General features: G+C 43.8%; 1 protein-coding gene across 4 annotated transcripts in view; it reads right to left on the reverse strand.

Annotated features, from left to right (window-relative positions):
- The window catches only part of ASAP2 (ArfGAP with SH3 domain, ankyrin repeat and PH domain 2), a 196,656-nt gene that overhangs the window by 23,415 nt on the left and 156,873 nt on the right, over positions 1-16,368 (reverse strand). For 2 of the 4 annotated variants that reach the window (XM_040427500.1, XM_040427498.1), the window contains exons 9-15: positions 14,466-14,552; positions 13,078-13,086; positions 5,802-5,905; positions 5,636-5,705; positions 5,459-5,546; positions 4,573-4,621; positions 2,652-2,818 (exon numbers count right to left, since the gene is read on the reverse strand). In XM_040427500.1, the coding sequence (XP_040283434.1) occupies positions 2,652-2,818; positions 4,573-4,621; positions 5,459-5,546; positions 5,636-5,705; positions 5,802-5,905; positions 13,078-13,086; positions 14,466-14,552 (574 nt within the window). The remainder of the gene's footprint in view (positions 1-2,651; positions 2,819-4,572; positions 4,622-5,458; positions 5,547-5,635; positions 5,706-5,801; positions 5,906-13,077; positions 13,087-14,465; positions 14,553-16,368) is intronic. The other 2 variants (XM_040427499.1, XM_040427501.1) reach the window with 1 other exon arrangement.

Raw genomic sequence — 16,368 nt, forward strand, 5'->3', positions numbered from 1 at the left:
GTAACACCCAGCTGTCGATTCATTCATATATTTCTAGGAGGGGTAATGGAGGAATTCCCACAATGCAGAATACAATTATATACTAAACTTGAAATGTCCGGAGAGAAGACAGGTCCATTTTAATAAGAGTCGCTCATAGACATTAGACAAAGGGAAACTGTCAGCAGGCAGTGAATAAATTAGGAACCTCTTAACATTAAAGTAGCACTCCCACAAAAATGTTTATTCTCTGACCTGTTACAAAGGTCCATGATGTAAACTGTAGTGAAGGTGATCTTCTTACCAGTGACTGTGTCTGAGTTATAACCTCCCTTCTGATCCTCAGCTGTGTCATGTGACCAACACTCTGATCTCCAACTGACACAGGACAGGAAGTCAGTTACTTTTCTATTTATTACTATGAGACTGACATTAAGGCTCCCATAGGAATTCATAGAGTAACTGGCTTCATGTCCAGACATAAGATGCTGTGTTGTTTAGAAAATCAGAGTGTTGGTCACATGACACAGCTGAGGATCAGAAGGGAGGAGATAACTCACAAATACAGTCACTGGTAAGAAAATTACCTTTGCTACACTTTACATCACAGACCTTTCTAACAGGTCAGAGAATAAACATTTTTGTGAGAGTGCTTCTTTAATGCCAATGTATTTCACTGAACATAGGTATTTATTGCAGGGATAAGAGGCTTCTAGAAAAAAACGAAGGTATATTCACACATGGCAGATTTGTTGCAGAAATACGGTATCTATAACTGCTCCATGTGTACAAATAGGGCGTACAGAAATCCACGCACGTGCTGCAGAAACAAGCCCAGAACAGATTTTCCGTCAGCAAAAAAACCCAATAATCTGCCGCATGTGAATATATCCAAACGCTTCTCTGGATTGGATCCTATTTCATGGTCCAGGTCTCCCTCCCAACTCCCACCATCTGTAAAGAAATTCTCAGCACTGCAATTAGAAACTCAATTAAACCTCCTGAAAAGTGGAAAGTAATAAGGAGCTTTGTGTAAGTCCTGGTCCGCGGCCAGCGAGGCCGCAACGAGATCCTGTGGACATAGCTAATTGCCTGAAGATAATGAACAATTAAAATGTAACTGCGGCCCGATAGGCTTATGTTCTGAGCGGGATTACCTATAAGGCAGCCTAGACACTGGACTGGGGCATTAAGGGCCGGGGGGGAGGCAATCTATCTGCTGTATCATAAAACGCAGATAGTTCATGAGACGTTCCCCTTTATCTCTGGCTGGAAGGCTTAGCTTGCTTGGTCTCCACTGCTGGATGAGCAGAGAAGGAGGTTGCTGATCCAGCAAGCTACCTCCCAGTTTTGTTCTGGTTGAAGTAGTCTATGAGAGGTCCTCTTATGAATTGGAAATTATTGATTTCATTAAAAGGAGTTATCTGGGAATTACTATTGATGATGTAGGTCATCAATATCAGATCGGAGGGGGCCTGACTCCCGGGAACCCTGCCAATCAGCTGTTACAAGAGGCCGGGCGCTCTGTGAGCACCACAGCCTCGTCCTAGGCCTGTGACGTCACTGTACATCGGTCACATGGCCTTAGTCAATGGAGCTTAGGCCCCTTGCACACGACCGTATGCCCTCTGAGACATAAGATCATATGAGTGCAGGACAATAGTCCCGCAGGCGGCCCGATGTGCACAGCATCATAGTAACCTATGATGCTGTGCCCTCCCGTGCGCACGATGTATGCCACTCCGGGACATATGGCCCGCTCACGGACCGTATGTCTCAGAGGGCATACGGTTGTATGCAAGGGGCCTTAGGTGCAATACCAAGCACAGCAGCTGACCGGTGGGGGTGTCAGGACTTGGACCCCCACCAATATTATAATGATGACCTATGCTAAGAATGGGTCCTCATTATTTTTAACAGGATAATAACTATAACAATGAAACATTTTAGAGGTGAGTAAAAATGTAAGATGCTGGTTTTTTTTTTGCCTTCCCCTTCCAAGAAATGGACATTTGTTTGTATCATCATCTGTTGAAAAGAAAGTTATACCCACATCGCATTTAGGATTTTTTACATTTAGAATACAGCGGATTGGACTACGGATGGTGCTGTATGGTGGAATGTGAGGTAAACCTGAATATTCCATCATAGGATCTCAATAGCGGATGAAAATGCTTCAGTTTTGTCCCTATTCATTGTCAATGAGACAAAACTGAACGAAACGGAGTGCACCAGAATGCATTCAGTTCCGTTTGGTTGCGCTCCCATCGCAGACAAAATAACGCTGCAAACAGCGTTTTTCTGTCCACGATGTGGTGCGGAGCAAGACGGATCCGTCCTGACACACAATGTAAGTCAATGGGGACGGATCTGTTTTCTCTGACGCAATAGAAAATGGATCCGTCCCCTATTGACTTTCAATGGTGTTCATGATGGATCCGTCATGGCTATAGAAGACCTAATACAACCGGATCCGTTCATGACGGATGCATGCGGTTGTATTATGGTAACGGAAGCGTTTTTGCAGATCCATGACGAAAGTAGCCTTACTCAGGTATCCAGTGATGGTAAATGTTATGATGGCGTAACGTGATATAGAGGTAATAAATAAGATTATCAAAAAATCAAGTTACTGCAAATGAGGAGGTTGTGCAAGTCACAGAGCGGTGTACCTGATGCTCTACAGTCACAGCAGACATCATTTCCTGGCATTTTCTGGATGTCAGATATAATCTCCTTGGTCAGCTCCTGCACGATGTTGTTCTCCCCCATGCTGTGGTCTCCTTTAAATGCGTTGTTTAAGGCTTCTTCTTTGCTGTTCTGGAGCACAGACATCCATCTGTAAGGAACGAGATGATTTTATCACTTACAATGCCGTCTGATGTTGTAAAAATAGAGCAATAGACCATAAAACAAATCTATCTACACACACATATCCATACACAAAAGTGCTAGATGGCTCAGGACAACATTTTCTATTTAATCTTCAATGGTATAGTACTGACAAACCTAATAAGAAAAATAGCCAAAAACCTGTATTTTATGGATATTCAGGGAGATTTCACATTCCCTTTAGGCCTGAAAAGTGGCATTAAAAAGTCGCAGAAATGGTTGCATCTCCCTTTTTTCCGCCATCCCAGCCACTTTTCTAAAGGGTGGTGAAGGGGGCGTGGCCAGACACAGCGCCAAATTTATCTTCATTTACACCAGTTTTCTGGCCTACATGAAGGCAGAAATCTACAGCAGCTCTGAGCGGTCGTAGATTTCTGGTTATACGTATGCCTCGTCATAAATTACGCGCAACCTCCGGCAGTACAGGGGATATTAAGACAGGCGCAGAAAGTGCCAGTATTGATAAATCTCTGCCATTGAGTTTTAAAATAAAAAATACCCCTTTCTGAGTGTCCCTTTAAAGGGCATCTGTCAGCAGATCTGTACCTATGACGCTGGCTGACCTGTTACATGTGCGCTTGGCAGCTGAAGGCATCTGTGTTGGTCCCATGTTCATATGTGCCCGCAGCGCTGAGAAAAATGATGTTTTATTATATTCAAATGAGCCTCTAGGAGCAACGGGGACTTTGCCGTTACACCTAGAGGCTCTGCTCTCTCTGCAACTGCCGAGCCCTCTGCACTTTGATTGACAGGGACAGACATTATCATGTTTTTACTGTCTAGCTTTGTCAATCAAAGTGCAGAGGGTTGGGAAACTCTTTTAAACTTATCTACCATTTTGGACTGCCCACCTATCACCAAAATAACTAATTTAAAGGGATTGTCCAGGATTAGAAAAATCATGGTTGCGCTCTTCCAAACACAGCGCCACCCCTGTGCACAAGGTTCAAGTAGTATTGCAGCTTATCCCCATTTACTTCAAATGAGCTGAGCTGCAATACCACATAACCCATGGTTTCTGAAAGAAAGCAGCCATGTTTTTCTAACTCTCGACAATCCTGTTAATTTGTATTCTCTTGTACTAACAGGTTGGGTTGCATAAATAAAATTCCTCAAACTCTCCATTAGAATACTTGCCATCATGAAATGGAGTGCAGTAAAAGACTAACATTGCCTTTTTACTTCTACCATATATAGCAGATGCCTACAGGCATTTTGTAGTGTGCTTCGCCATCAATGCCACTTTTTTTTTGTAGTGTTTTCAATTTTCTAAGCTAAAGGAAGAACTGTCCTGGGACCACAAGGTCACTTTCTAATGAGGAATGTGCCTCAGGAATGTGAAAGCTTGTTATAACACGCCGCTCAAGGCCCCGGTCATCGGACTTGTTCAAAATAGTATTTAAAGGCTATGGACACCTTCGGGGCAATTTTGTTTTTCTGACTGCATTTTACTCATTTTGAGCTAAAATTTTTTTTTTCAATTAGTCTTTATTAAGAACTGTCAGCGGTTTTTGTGATACATGCTGTTAAAAAAAAAGTCTATTTGCAGACTGACCCTCCTGAGTTCCGTCAGCTGACAGCTCGTGTGAAGCCTTATCTCTGATCTGACCTCAAACAATAAGAATATGGCTATGTTTAGGACATCAGGAGATCAGAGATAAGGCTTCACGTGAGCCGTCAGCTGGCACACTGCATACTCACATTTGGCACTCTTGCTCATCTTCTGCTTGAAAATGATATGTCCGATCATCTGTCAAGAGAAATCTCAGTGAATTATCAAATGGTACGTAGAAATAAGACAAAAGAATGGACACCTGAAGCTACGCATCCTTGTAAATGGACTAGAGCAACAGACGTGCTTCATTCAACTCTATGGGACTGCTGGACAACCCCTTTAAAGGGCTTGTGCAAAAATAGTAGGGGGGTTGTTTGGAAACCCCCTCCCCTATTCTGTGGGACCTGCAAAGGAAAGATGACTTACCTTCTTCCCGGCGCCGACAACCCGCTTCTTCTTCTCTGAGCTTGCAATGTTAAACCGGATGTTGATGTTGCCAGAGCAAAGGCCAGGAGAAGAAGGAGCGGGGCGCCGGGAAGCAGGTAAGTCATCTTCCCATTGCAGGTCCCCAATTCTTGCACAACCCCTTTAGGTATTGATGGCCTATCTTTAAATTAAATCATCAGTATCTGATCGGTGGTGGTCCGATCGCCAATCAGCTGCTTTAAGGGGCTGTGATGCTCAGTCCCACAGCAGATTAAGGACTCCATATCATAGAAGCATACACTACGGTTTAAAATAATTCCTTTGGGTATCCTCTGTATAAAGCAGCAGACGCAGAGCATTGACATATGGGCCCATATTAGGCTAAGGGCACCATAACATGGATCCATATCACATTGTAACATGCCCTGTACATGACGCTTAAAAGGGCAATGAACCCATAGCAGGCTAAGGGGACTATAGTACGGTTCTGTGCAACATGGCAGCAAGCCGTGCGCATGGTTCTTAAAGGGCATGTCTTATTCGTTCAATGTCCTGCTCACCTAAAGCCATTCAATGGATAACCTGAAGAATCAGAGAGGGACTTACGAGAGATGAGGTCAAAACACTTCTTTTCCTCGGTGTTCGTTTTGACCTGACAGGTCAGTAGGTTCAGTTTTGCAGGAGGTATGTTGGCCTAATGAAGGAAAAGTGAAAGTGCAGATTAAGGAGATGACGTCTTCTGTTTCCACATATAACAACTATGAAGGGGAAACCTTCACTTACTGTGCCATGGGCTATTGTGAGAAAACCGTTCTTAACGGAGCATTTCCTCTTCTGCCAAACTTTCCTTATTCTTAAAAAAAAAAAAAAAAAAAAAAAAAGGGGAAATTTTATGCAAAGGCTGAATATAATAATAGGTAATCTCAGTTAGGAGTAGACCGCCACTGACCCGTCGCTCTTCTTGTACAGGTAGCCATTCCTCTCAGTGCCATGTTCCTTGTTTCCTTGAGGCTGGTGCAGACTGTATGCCGTGCTCTGGCGGAACTGGGAATCCTACCGAAAGTAAGCAGATCATATTAGCGCAAGTTCATACTTAGCGTACATAATCACTAACCATCCAAGTTATTCTGTCCTGGTTACTGAGGTGCAGCCAGAAAACCTGCAGAATCCAAGACAATCATCTAAATGTAATAAAACACGCTACCAATTGGGAAATATGGACGTCAGTAGGGGGGGTCTGCTTGGGACACTTCCCTAAAAAACAGAGCTGCAGCAAGAAGCTCATTTCTCTTTCAAACCACAGAACTGACGGATTTGTGCTCCACATTTAACCTTTAAACCTTTACTTAAAGGGGTTTCTCCAGTCGTGTCTTCTAATCCGTAGTTCGTAATAACCAGTGGAAGAAAAATCTTTTACATGGTCTGCTGTGCCTGCACAGGCCGGGCGGGCTCTTCTGCCTGGAAAACAGGAACATACGTGGCCCCATCCAGACGGGACCCGCGGCCTGTGCAAGCACAGCAGAGATGGCAGCATCGGCAGAGTGAGGGACGAGGGGCGCCACATCCGGTCGGGGCCCAGGGCCTGTGCGAGTGCAGCAGAGAAGGTGGAATCAGAGGAGCGAGGGATGGGTAAGTACTATGTAAAAGATCTTGGTTTAGAAGAAATGACTAGAGAACCCCTTTAAATTCTCATATCACTTACAAACAATTTAAAGGGAGCGTGTCACCAGGAAAATTCACTGATTACCAGGCACACCTACTTGTAGGACTAGCTCAGTTGAGTGTAATGATTTTACTTGAATGAATAAATACTTTGCTTCATTCTGGAGAAAGAGTGCTTTTAATCCATATGCAAATGAAGAGTTAAGTGCACTGCGGGCGGGCCCAAGCCACTCTGTGCATTCTTACGCCTCCTGCTTCCTCTGCCAGTCCCTCCCTCTACTTCTTGATTGACAGCACCAGGTAGAACACCTATACAGAAACCTGACTTAGTCAGTCAAAAAAAAGAGAGAGGAGCTGGCAGAGAAAGCAGGAGGCACAAGAGTGCACAGAGTGGCTTAGGCCCGCCCCTTGGTGCACTTCATGGCTCATTTGCATATAGATTAAAAGTACTTTTTCTCCAGAATGAAGCAACTTATTGCTAAAGGAAAAATATCATTACATTCAACTCAGCTAGCCCTACATGGCATTATTATTCTCAGTGAATTTCCTGGTACCAGACTCCCTTTAACGGATCTAAAAACCGTCCCTCTAGCGCCACCTAAAAGGAGACAACCCCCGACATTGACTAACAAGTTATCCCCCTATAGGTGGCACTAGAGAATCTACCTTCCTCCTGGGTGAGAGGTATTCTGCACTGTATAGTGGTGTCCACGTTCTTTACATGTGGTGCAGTGGTCAGGCTGTCTTCGGGGCCAGCATATCCCAGCTCGTGCAGAGTCGTCAGCTTTCACAGGTTGCTAAAGGGCAATTCCAGATATGCGTCCGTACATGAGGACAGGGTGTGTACCATTACCTCACTATGCAAGACTAGAAAAACCAGGAGCTGTAATGGTAAGATTCAATACTGGACGTTATCCAGCTTTCCCAGAAACAGACGCCACCGGGAATGTTTGGAAAAGACTGAACACAATGGGGGATTCACTAATTAAGATGTGCAGGAATTCAGGCCCTGCAGTACATTTATTGTTTTCGACACTGGTAGAGCCTTTATCCAACTCATTCAACAAGGGAGCGTGTCCTTGCGAGAACTGGCTGTGGGCTGCTATAGATGGGGCAAGGCCCAAAGAAAGAAAAAAAAACGCACCAAAATTCTGGTGCACATTTGTGGCATAAAGTAAGCCAACTAGTAGGGGGCATAAACTTAGACGACACATTGTTGGAAAAATCTGCCATATTTATTATCTAGTGTTTTAGTGTAGTGGCCAAATGTACTGAATTTGCTTGGACTGTCCCCCAATTTTTCCTTGCAATCCTGGCAAATTCCGGTTGTCTCGGTCCAAAAATGGTGGGGGCTTGTAATTCCAGCGCAGAAGTGAGCATTGGGGAGCAGCGGGATTGGGGAGAGTCCAAGGTCAGCGGCTTAAATGCCCTAAATTTACCGACCCAAATGGTAATAGTAAATCTTCCCCAGTCTCTTAAAGCCTCCATACAAATTAGAGTATCATCGGCTGAACCTGCTGAGAACGGTGGGGTCGGCAGACCGTTTAATGTTTTTGGGGAGCAGGAGCTTCCGACTCTCCCCAGACAGTGAAGGATCAGGTGAAATCAACATTTTCGCCCAATTCTTTTGTTCTCCCAGGAGTTAAGCTGACGCCAGAGATGTCTGGCAGCTGTGTGCTCCCCTATCCCCAAGTGCTTTCTACTGATGACCTGGATAGGTCATCGGTATCTGATCTGTGGGGGTCAGGCACCCGGGATCCCCGCCGATCAGCTGTTTGAGAAGGCACTGGAGCTCGCAGTAGCGGCGAGGGCTTCTCTCTTGTGTAAATTGTATAGCGGCTGTGCTTGGTAGCTCAGCCCAGACTGATGAACATGACGTCGCATGGCCTAGGGAAATCTGGAGAAAGCCGCGGCGCTACTGCAAGTACCGGTGATCGGCGAGATGCCAGGTGTCTAACCCTCACCGATCAGATACTGATGACCTTTCCAGAGGATAGGTCATAATATAAAAAATAAAATAAAAATGGAAAACCCCTTTAAAATACACGTTCGGCTGAGAGATTACTGTTGGCCAACGCTACTGAACGTGTATGGCCACCTTTACTACTTCATATATGAGGACTAAACTCTGTCGTGACTGCGAAAGTCTCTTTTATACCGGCATTTCCCTCTAAATAAGTCTAAAATGGATGATAAAACAATGGTGTGAATCATAAAAGAACCAAAATTAAGCACTGTCTATCCTTGGTGTCATGTCGTCCCCATGCTGTACAGTGGCTTGCCGACAGTAGATCTCTGCTGGCAAATCCTGATCTTCATGCTGAAAGATCTGTATTGCCCGTTCATTGTGCAATCAGCGGCAGTATTACACTGCAAGATGATCGCTAACCAGCATTCATACGAACGTTTGTTAGCAATCAACGGGCAGAAGATCTGCCCTTCTAATATACCCTTTACAGAGGACACCCACCAAGGGTTGTCCCCGGTTCAGTCTCGGGGTGACCCGCTCTCCAGTTGAATGGCGGTTTGGATTTTTGAAGCCTCAGTGACTTCATTTACAGCTTCCATATAGGTTGTCACCCAACTTTTCCAAGCCACTAAAGCACAAAACTGACAAATCACTATGTTTGCTGTTGAGAACTCTGAAAAAGGTGACAAACCATGGGCGTAACTATGGCCACAGCGGCCATAGTACTTCCTATGGGGCCCAAAAGTTGAGGAACCCCACCAGGTTCTAGAACATTGTACCTTTTTGAGCGTCTTTTTGCTACAATGTGGGTTTTCTGATATATGGCGCTATTACACATACCTTTCCTATGCTGCAGTTTTAATTTTCTTACACAAGGTGGTGGGGGCCCCATCTTATTTTGCTGTGGGGCCCTATGAGTTATAGTTACGCCCCTGTGCTGAACGCTGTGGAAGCTGGTAAAGGCCACCATATTGGTTGTCGCCCAGCTCCCCCAGAACTTTGTGCACGCTCTCTCGTATGACAAGAAATGAGAGGTGTGGTACACGTTTCCTCATGGTGACCTGTATGATGCTCAGAAGAAACAGGAGGAGATGGCGGCTCATGCAGGTGAGACCTATACCTCCCCGTTGGGGGCCTGTTGCTTCCCATGAGCTTTTACACTTCCTCTGAATTTCGAGTGTGAAGTCGCTCTATTCCCTGGGGCTTTTCTTCACAGATGTTCGCTGGCGTTTGAAAACCTCAGTGTAATATAATCCGAAATCGGCTTCCGAGAGACCTTACATTTTATGTGGTTAACCCCCGCCTAACCGCTTCCTATACTAAACCATGATTTATGTCAGCAGACTAAATAACTGATCTCAGACAAGCAGCAATCGTGAGAGCTCTGCGGTCCCAGTGCTTGTGAGCAGGGCACCGGCCATAGCCCAGCTGGTAAAGCCCCTCGTTCTTGTGAATACTGCTCTGTTCGACACGTATAAAAGTAATACTGACAATACAACCCATAGCTATACATGAGGACTATGAAAATGTTATACAAATTATACAAATAATCAAAGTCTACAGACACAAGGGGGTGCTCTGTATTAATCACAGGTTCTGCAGCACACAGTGCACATTATAAGGTTCTGCAGCACACAGTGCACATTATAAGGTTCTGCAGCACACAGTGTACATTATGGGGTTCTGCAGAGAGTATAATATAAAGTTCTATAACAGCTTGGCAGCTTACAGCAGCCCCTGCAGTTGCTGAAGAACCTCTTTAGTTGATATGAAATCTCCTTTTCTCTTCATTGACAGTAAAGGAATATGGTTTCTGCTTCCTTTTTCACAAATAGCTTCTTCATCTCAGAAGCCTCCACAGATACAACAGTGTAAACAGAAAAACTGGCCTGGGTTCCCACTGCGACCGATACAGTGCAGCTTTCATTATTCTAAGGCTACTTTCACACTAGCGTTTTCCTTTCTGGTATTGAGATCAGTCATAGGATCTCTATACCGGAGGAAAACGCTTCAGTTTGGTCCCCATTCATTGTCAATGGAGACAAAACTGAACTGAACAGAGTGCACCAGAATGCATTCTGATCTGTTTGGTTGCGTTCCCATGACGGTCAGAAAAACTCTGCAAGCAGCATTTTTCAGCCCTGCATGGGATGTGGAGCAACATGGATCCGAGACGGCACACAATGTAAGTCAATGGTGCCAGATCAGTTTTCTTAGACACAAAAGCTAAGGCCATTTTATAGATAATACGACTGGATCCGTTCATAACGGATGCAGACGGTTGTATTATCAAAACTCAAGTGTGTATGCTGATCCCCGACGGATCCAGCAAAAATGCTGATGTGAAAGTAGCCTAAAGCAAATGAAAGTGGAGATCTGGTTGGTTGCTACGGACAACAAATGAGGCCTACTGCTGCCTGTGTATTATTGCCCAGTATGTTATAATTTATATAATATATATATATATATATATATATATATTTATTTATATATATATATTTAGTAGGAAGGCGCAAGGGGCCGTCATTGATGAAAGGTATGTGTCGCCGAGGTTCCTAGCCTCGGTGAGGTAAGAGCCGGCAGCTAGTGCTGACTGACACTGTTTGTTGTTAGTATGGCTGTAAAGCAGATCCGGGCCGGCTCTTACTGGGAGTAGCCAAAGTGCTGGGTGGGTGGCTGCTTTTTGGCCTATATAAAAAAAAAAACAGACAGCAATCTCAGCTGGGTGTGGTTTATCCTCCATCTGACAGAGAAGCTGGGGAATCTCTGTGTTTTGGGATCTGTGAAGTTGTGCCGTGCTAAAGGGCTGAGAGTCACATGCTGGAAAAAAGGCCCCTTAAGCCTGCTGGGGACTGCGAAATGTCATTTTTGTTTTTCCTTATGTGTGAATAAACACCGAACTTTGTGATTGCCTCTGTACTGCGTCTGCTAGCCTTTCTACCAGTGCAAAAACCCACAATATGTATATATATACAGTACAGACCAAAAGTTTGGACACACCTTCTCATTCAAAGAGTTTTCTTTATTTTCATGACTATGAAGGCATCAAAACTATGAATTAACACATGTGGAATTATATACATAACAAACAAGTGTGAAACAACTGAAAATATGTCATATTCTAGGTTCTTCAAAGTAGCCACCTTTTGCTTTGATTACTGCTTTGCACACTCTTGGCATTCTCTTGATGAGCTTCAAGAGGTAGTCCCCTGAAATGGTTTTCACTTCACAGGTGTACCCTGTCAGGTTTAATAAGTGGGATTTCGTGCCTTATAAATGGGGTTGGGACCATCAGTGGCGTTGAGGAGAAGTCAGGTGGATACACAGCTGATAGTCCTACTGAATAGACTGTTAGAATTTGTATTATGGCAAGAAAAAAGCAGCTAAGTAAAGAAAAACTAGTGGCCATCATTACTTTAAGAAATGAAGGTCAGTAAGTCATCCGAAAAATTAGGAAAACTTTAAAAGTAAGGGCTATTTGACCATGAAGGAGAGTGATGGGGTGCTGCGCCAGATGACCTGGCCTCCACAGTCACCGGACCTGAACCCAATCGAGAGAGTTTGGGGTGAGCTGGACCGCAGAGTGAAGGCAAAAAGGGCCAACAAGTGCTAAGCATCTCTGGGAACTCCTTCAAGACTGTTGGAAGACCATTTCAGGGGACTACCTCTTGAAGCTCATGAAGAGAATGCCAAGAGTGTGCAAAGCAGTAATCAAAGCAAAAGGTAGCTACTTTGAAGAACCTAGAATATGACATATTTTCAGTTGTTTCACACTTGTTTGTTATGTATATAATTCCACATGTGTTAATTCATAGTTTTGATGCCTTCATAGTCATGAAAATAAAGAAAACTCTTTGAATGAGAAGGTGTGTCCAAACTTTTGGTCTGTACTGTATATATATATATATATATATATATATATATATACACACACACACATACATACATATATATATATACATACACGCACATACTATGAAACTCCCAAGAAGACCACCTCCTTATATTCATTCCTATGACATTTTCAAATCCACCATATATTATGCCTATGCCATCTTTTTAGTAACTGTGTCAAAGAAGTTTTAGTGCGTGTGTATTTCTATCGATCCAGATAGTGAACAGGTCCTTATTATTAGTATTGAACGGTATTCTGTGTGCCACCATAATGTGCATCCATACAGGACCATATTCTGTCTTAGGAGCAACTACAATACAGAATGATCAGAAAGGGTCCTGGAGGTCAAACCTCCACTGTTCAAAATCAATTCTAAACCTATTGTAAAGCCATCAAGGTCATTGTCCTCAAGAACCCTTTAATGACAAATAATACCACAGTAATAACAAGGCACAGAAGACTATACAGCCAGTTTCTTGCAGTAGAGCAGATGAGAGAAAAGGGGTATGCAGATTCCTACAGGACTGAGGTACATTAAACACCATCACTCCTGTTAAAGGCCATTATTCCTCCTCCCGGGTACAGAACCCACTAGGGCTGATACGCCTCTAGATAACGGGCACGGACCTAGACACACAGATAAATGCACTCAGTGATGGCACATGCACCGCAAGAAATCAATGATAATAACACACTTACTCTTCTAGACTTCGGTCACAAGAGGTTAAAGCATTGGTGGGAAAAAGAGAAAACACATTCATGAGTAACAGTGCAGGTACAGACTTACTACTTATACTTTACGCACTTATATAGCGCTGACATATTCCGCAGTGCTTTACAGACATTAGCATCAAGCTGTCCCCAGTGGGGCTCACAATCTAAGGTCCCTATCAGTATGTCTTTGAAGTGTGGGAGGAAACCGGAGAAGATCCACGCTAACAGAGGAAGAACATACAAACTCCATGTAGAGGTTGTCCTTGGTCGGATTCAAACCCATGACCCTAGTGCTGCAAGGCACCAGGAAATCTGCACCATATTTATCCTTCAGCGTGAGCCACTCTGATAGACTTGGTGCATCTTTACACTGTAAATGCATGGGACAGTGTCATATATTCCTGCACAGTGGCCCATCTGGTACCCACCAATGTCAGAAAGGTGCAGGACCCACCTCTGGGACCCACTCCTATCTCCAAAATGGAGCCCCTGAAGTGAACAAAGAGCAGCTGCACATGCTATGGGAGCCCGAAAATAGCTAAGAAAAGGGTTAACTATTTCTGTCAGTCCCATGGTGGTGAATGAAGAGGTGGCTGCACTTGCGCGGTGCGCTCTCCATTCACTGCTGTGGGACTTGCCAAAACAGACGAGTGCGCTGGCTCAGATATTTTCGGAACTGCCATAGCAATACATGAAGGGCACGCCGCGCTTGTGTGGCATGCTCTCCTTCACTTCAGAAGCTCCGTTCTGAAGTTAGGAGTGGGTCCCAGAGGTGGTACCTGCACCTGTCTGACATTGATAGTATTTCCAAGCAATATGGCATCAATGTCCCAGATGGAACAACCCCTTTAAAAGGGACAGTTCACTACATTTTGGAAATGCCATACACTGACATGCAATAGCATTTGATACTACTGCTTAGCTTTATGGCTTACCACAGCTCGCATGAATAGGCCATGAAAAGGGTGCCCTTGGTTACCAATGTAAAAAGCAGTGGCGTCCATAGTTACTGAGCAGGTGCAGATACAGGAGTGGACAGCAGCCACCTTGGGAAGCTATGGACCTCGCAACTTGTTTACATCAGTACCCATGGGCACTAGCGGGCTTCCCCGTGCACGCTAAACCCAGAAGCATTGTAGAGGTTTCTTATGCCAACCCCTGGTGTATGGTAAAGTTGAAATTATGCAGAAAGTGGACAATCCCTCGAACCAGCCCTATGGGACTTTCCTTCTGAGGAAAGGTGAGGGTCTGAGCAGCTGGTCCCCCACGACGAGTAAGTGATGCCATCTTTTACTATGGTGGGATAAAATGTCCTAAGCGAGAAGTATTCCAGACCTTTCTGTAGAATAAGACTTCTGGCCTCACAAGCTCACCTCCTTCTGTTCCACTTGCAGCGCAGTTTTTAGAATGTCTCGCAGTTGGCTCAGTTGTTTTCTTTCTTCATCCTGGACTTGTTTCATCTAAAAGGAGATATTACAAGACGCATCAAGTACAAATTTATGAGGACACTTCAATTAACTACTATTCTCAAACAAAAAGGAAAAACCCCAAAGGGCAAGAGGAGGAATGGACTTAGTGACTCCATATTTATGTCCGAAAATAGTCGCCGCCGTCAAATCTCTTCCATTAGCAGCTGCATGGAACAAATTATCCAAGGTTATGACGAGCAGAAAACCACAGATAAACAGACATTGTTAGGAATCGTTAATCCAGTCTAGCCGCAGCTCTTTGAAGCACAAGATCCTATTTACTACGTAAGATTTAGGGCTCAAAGACTGCCTCCGTGATGACCGATCCAAGTAAATCCCAATGACCCAAAGCATCGGTCCAGTCCCCATGTGCGGCGGGTAAAATAATCTCTTCTTACTGTCTACATGGAATGATTTGTTAGGAAATAACAGACAGGATAGAGATGTAGATCATAATCCATACTGACGAAAACAGAACTGAGGAGCCATCTGTGAAAGCACAGCTTGGGTTATCCTACATCTACTCTGAATAAAGCCCAATTATCCACATGCGTTACTATTTGAAATACTTAGAGTCACTGTACTTTCACACAATTTAATAGAGAACGGTGTAATTAGCAAATTCAAAATCACTATTTAAAAAATCTGCCTGCATCCACCTGAAAAAAAGCTGTAAAATCATTGCCACTAGCTGTCTCACTTCCATCTAAGTTGTAGTCCACTGCCTGTTTTCAAGCAAGATCCGTCCCTGGTAAAAGAGACTCAGAAGATGGCTGAGAGGAAGTGGGGGCGTGTCAGAGCTAGTTCAGAGCCTGGGCTTGATAAAACAACTGCTTCTACATTGCTTCTCAATTCTTATGAGAGAAATGCATCTAGCTGAGCAGCTGGAACAGGGAATAATATGGCTAAAGGAAGACATTAGTGAAGCCCAAAAAAGATCTACAATGAAGCACAGTCATTATGCAAACTTTTTTGAAAACTCAAGTAAGCTTTTGTATTCTAAGGCTATTATTTAAGTACTGACTGGTTCTGTCCCTTTAATTCTGTTCCCTTTTATTATTAGCATTCTGTGTAAATGTAGTACCTATCCCCCATTGTGCTGATAAGACCACATTCCTGAGTGATCTCAGAGACATGCATGATGCACACTGGAGGAGGGGCTGATGGAAATAACTGTGGTCTCAACTAACAATTAATTGGGATTCGACCAGGCACTTCATTCTAGGTAGGATGTAAGTATTGTTTGCCCTATCTTTTGTACTCCCTGGGGTGTCGGTCATGTGTTATAATGTGGTAGACAGCCATGTGTTATAGCCTATAGTCCTACCCCATATTTATGCTAGTGATGTTTACTTACTTTTTACTATTCCGTATGTGATTTCTCTGTTCTATCTTATATTTAATCACTTCGTAAATATATTTATTCACTAAGCCTCTGTAAGCTTATTAATTCTCAAATCTGTTGAATTCACGTTATGTTACAGCTTTAAAATAATACTCATCCCCAAAGGTGTAATTAAAACTGAATATACAATATTCAAACATCTAATTAGATTCGAGTCCACTGAAGTCATCCACTTTATACGACCTACCAATGAATGGAGAATGGAAATGACGGCCACTCTACTTTTAAAGGCCATCCAGCTGAATATCTACAATACACCTGCACTGAATAGTACTGTAAAGACATGGTCAAGTGAAGCATCTAATGAAAACCATGCCCACATGTGGAGGGCGCTGTTTTCAAATGGAATATTTATGGATGAATTTATTTTACTCCAAAGCTGTGCAGTCATTAATGATCTAC

The sequence above is a fragment of the Bufo bufo genome, chromosome 4, assembly GCF_905171765.1.
Source record: "Bufo bufo chromosome 4, aBufBuf1.1, whole genome shotgun sequence".
NCBI lineage: Eukaryota > Metazoa > Chordata > Amphibia > Anura > Bufonidae > Bufo > Bufo bufo.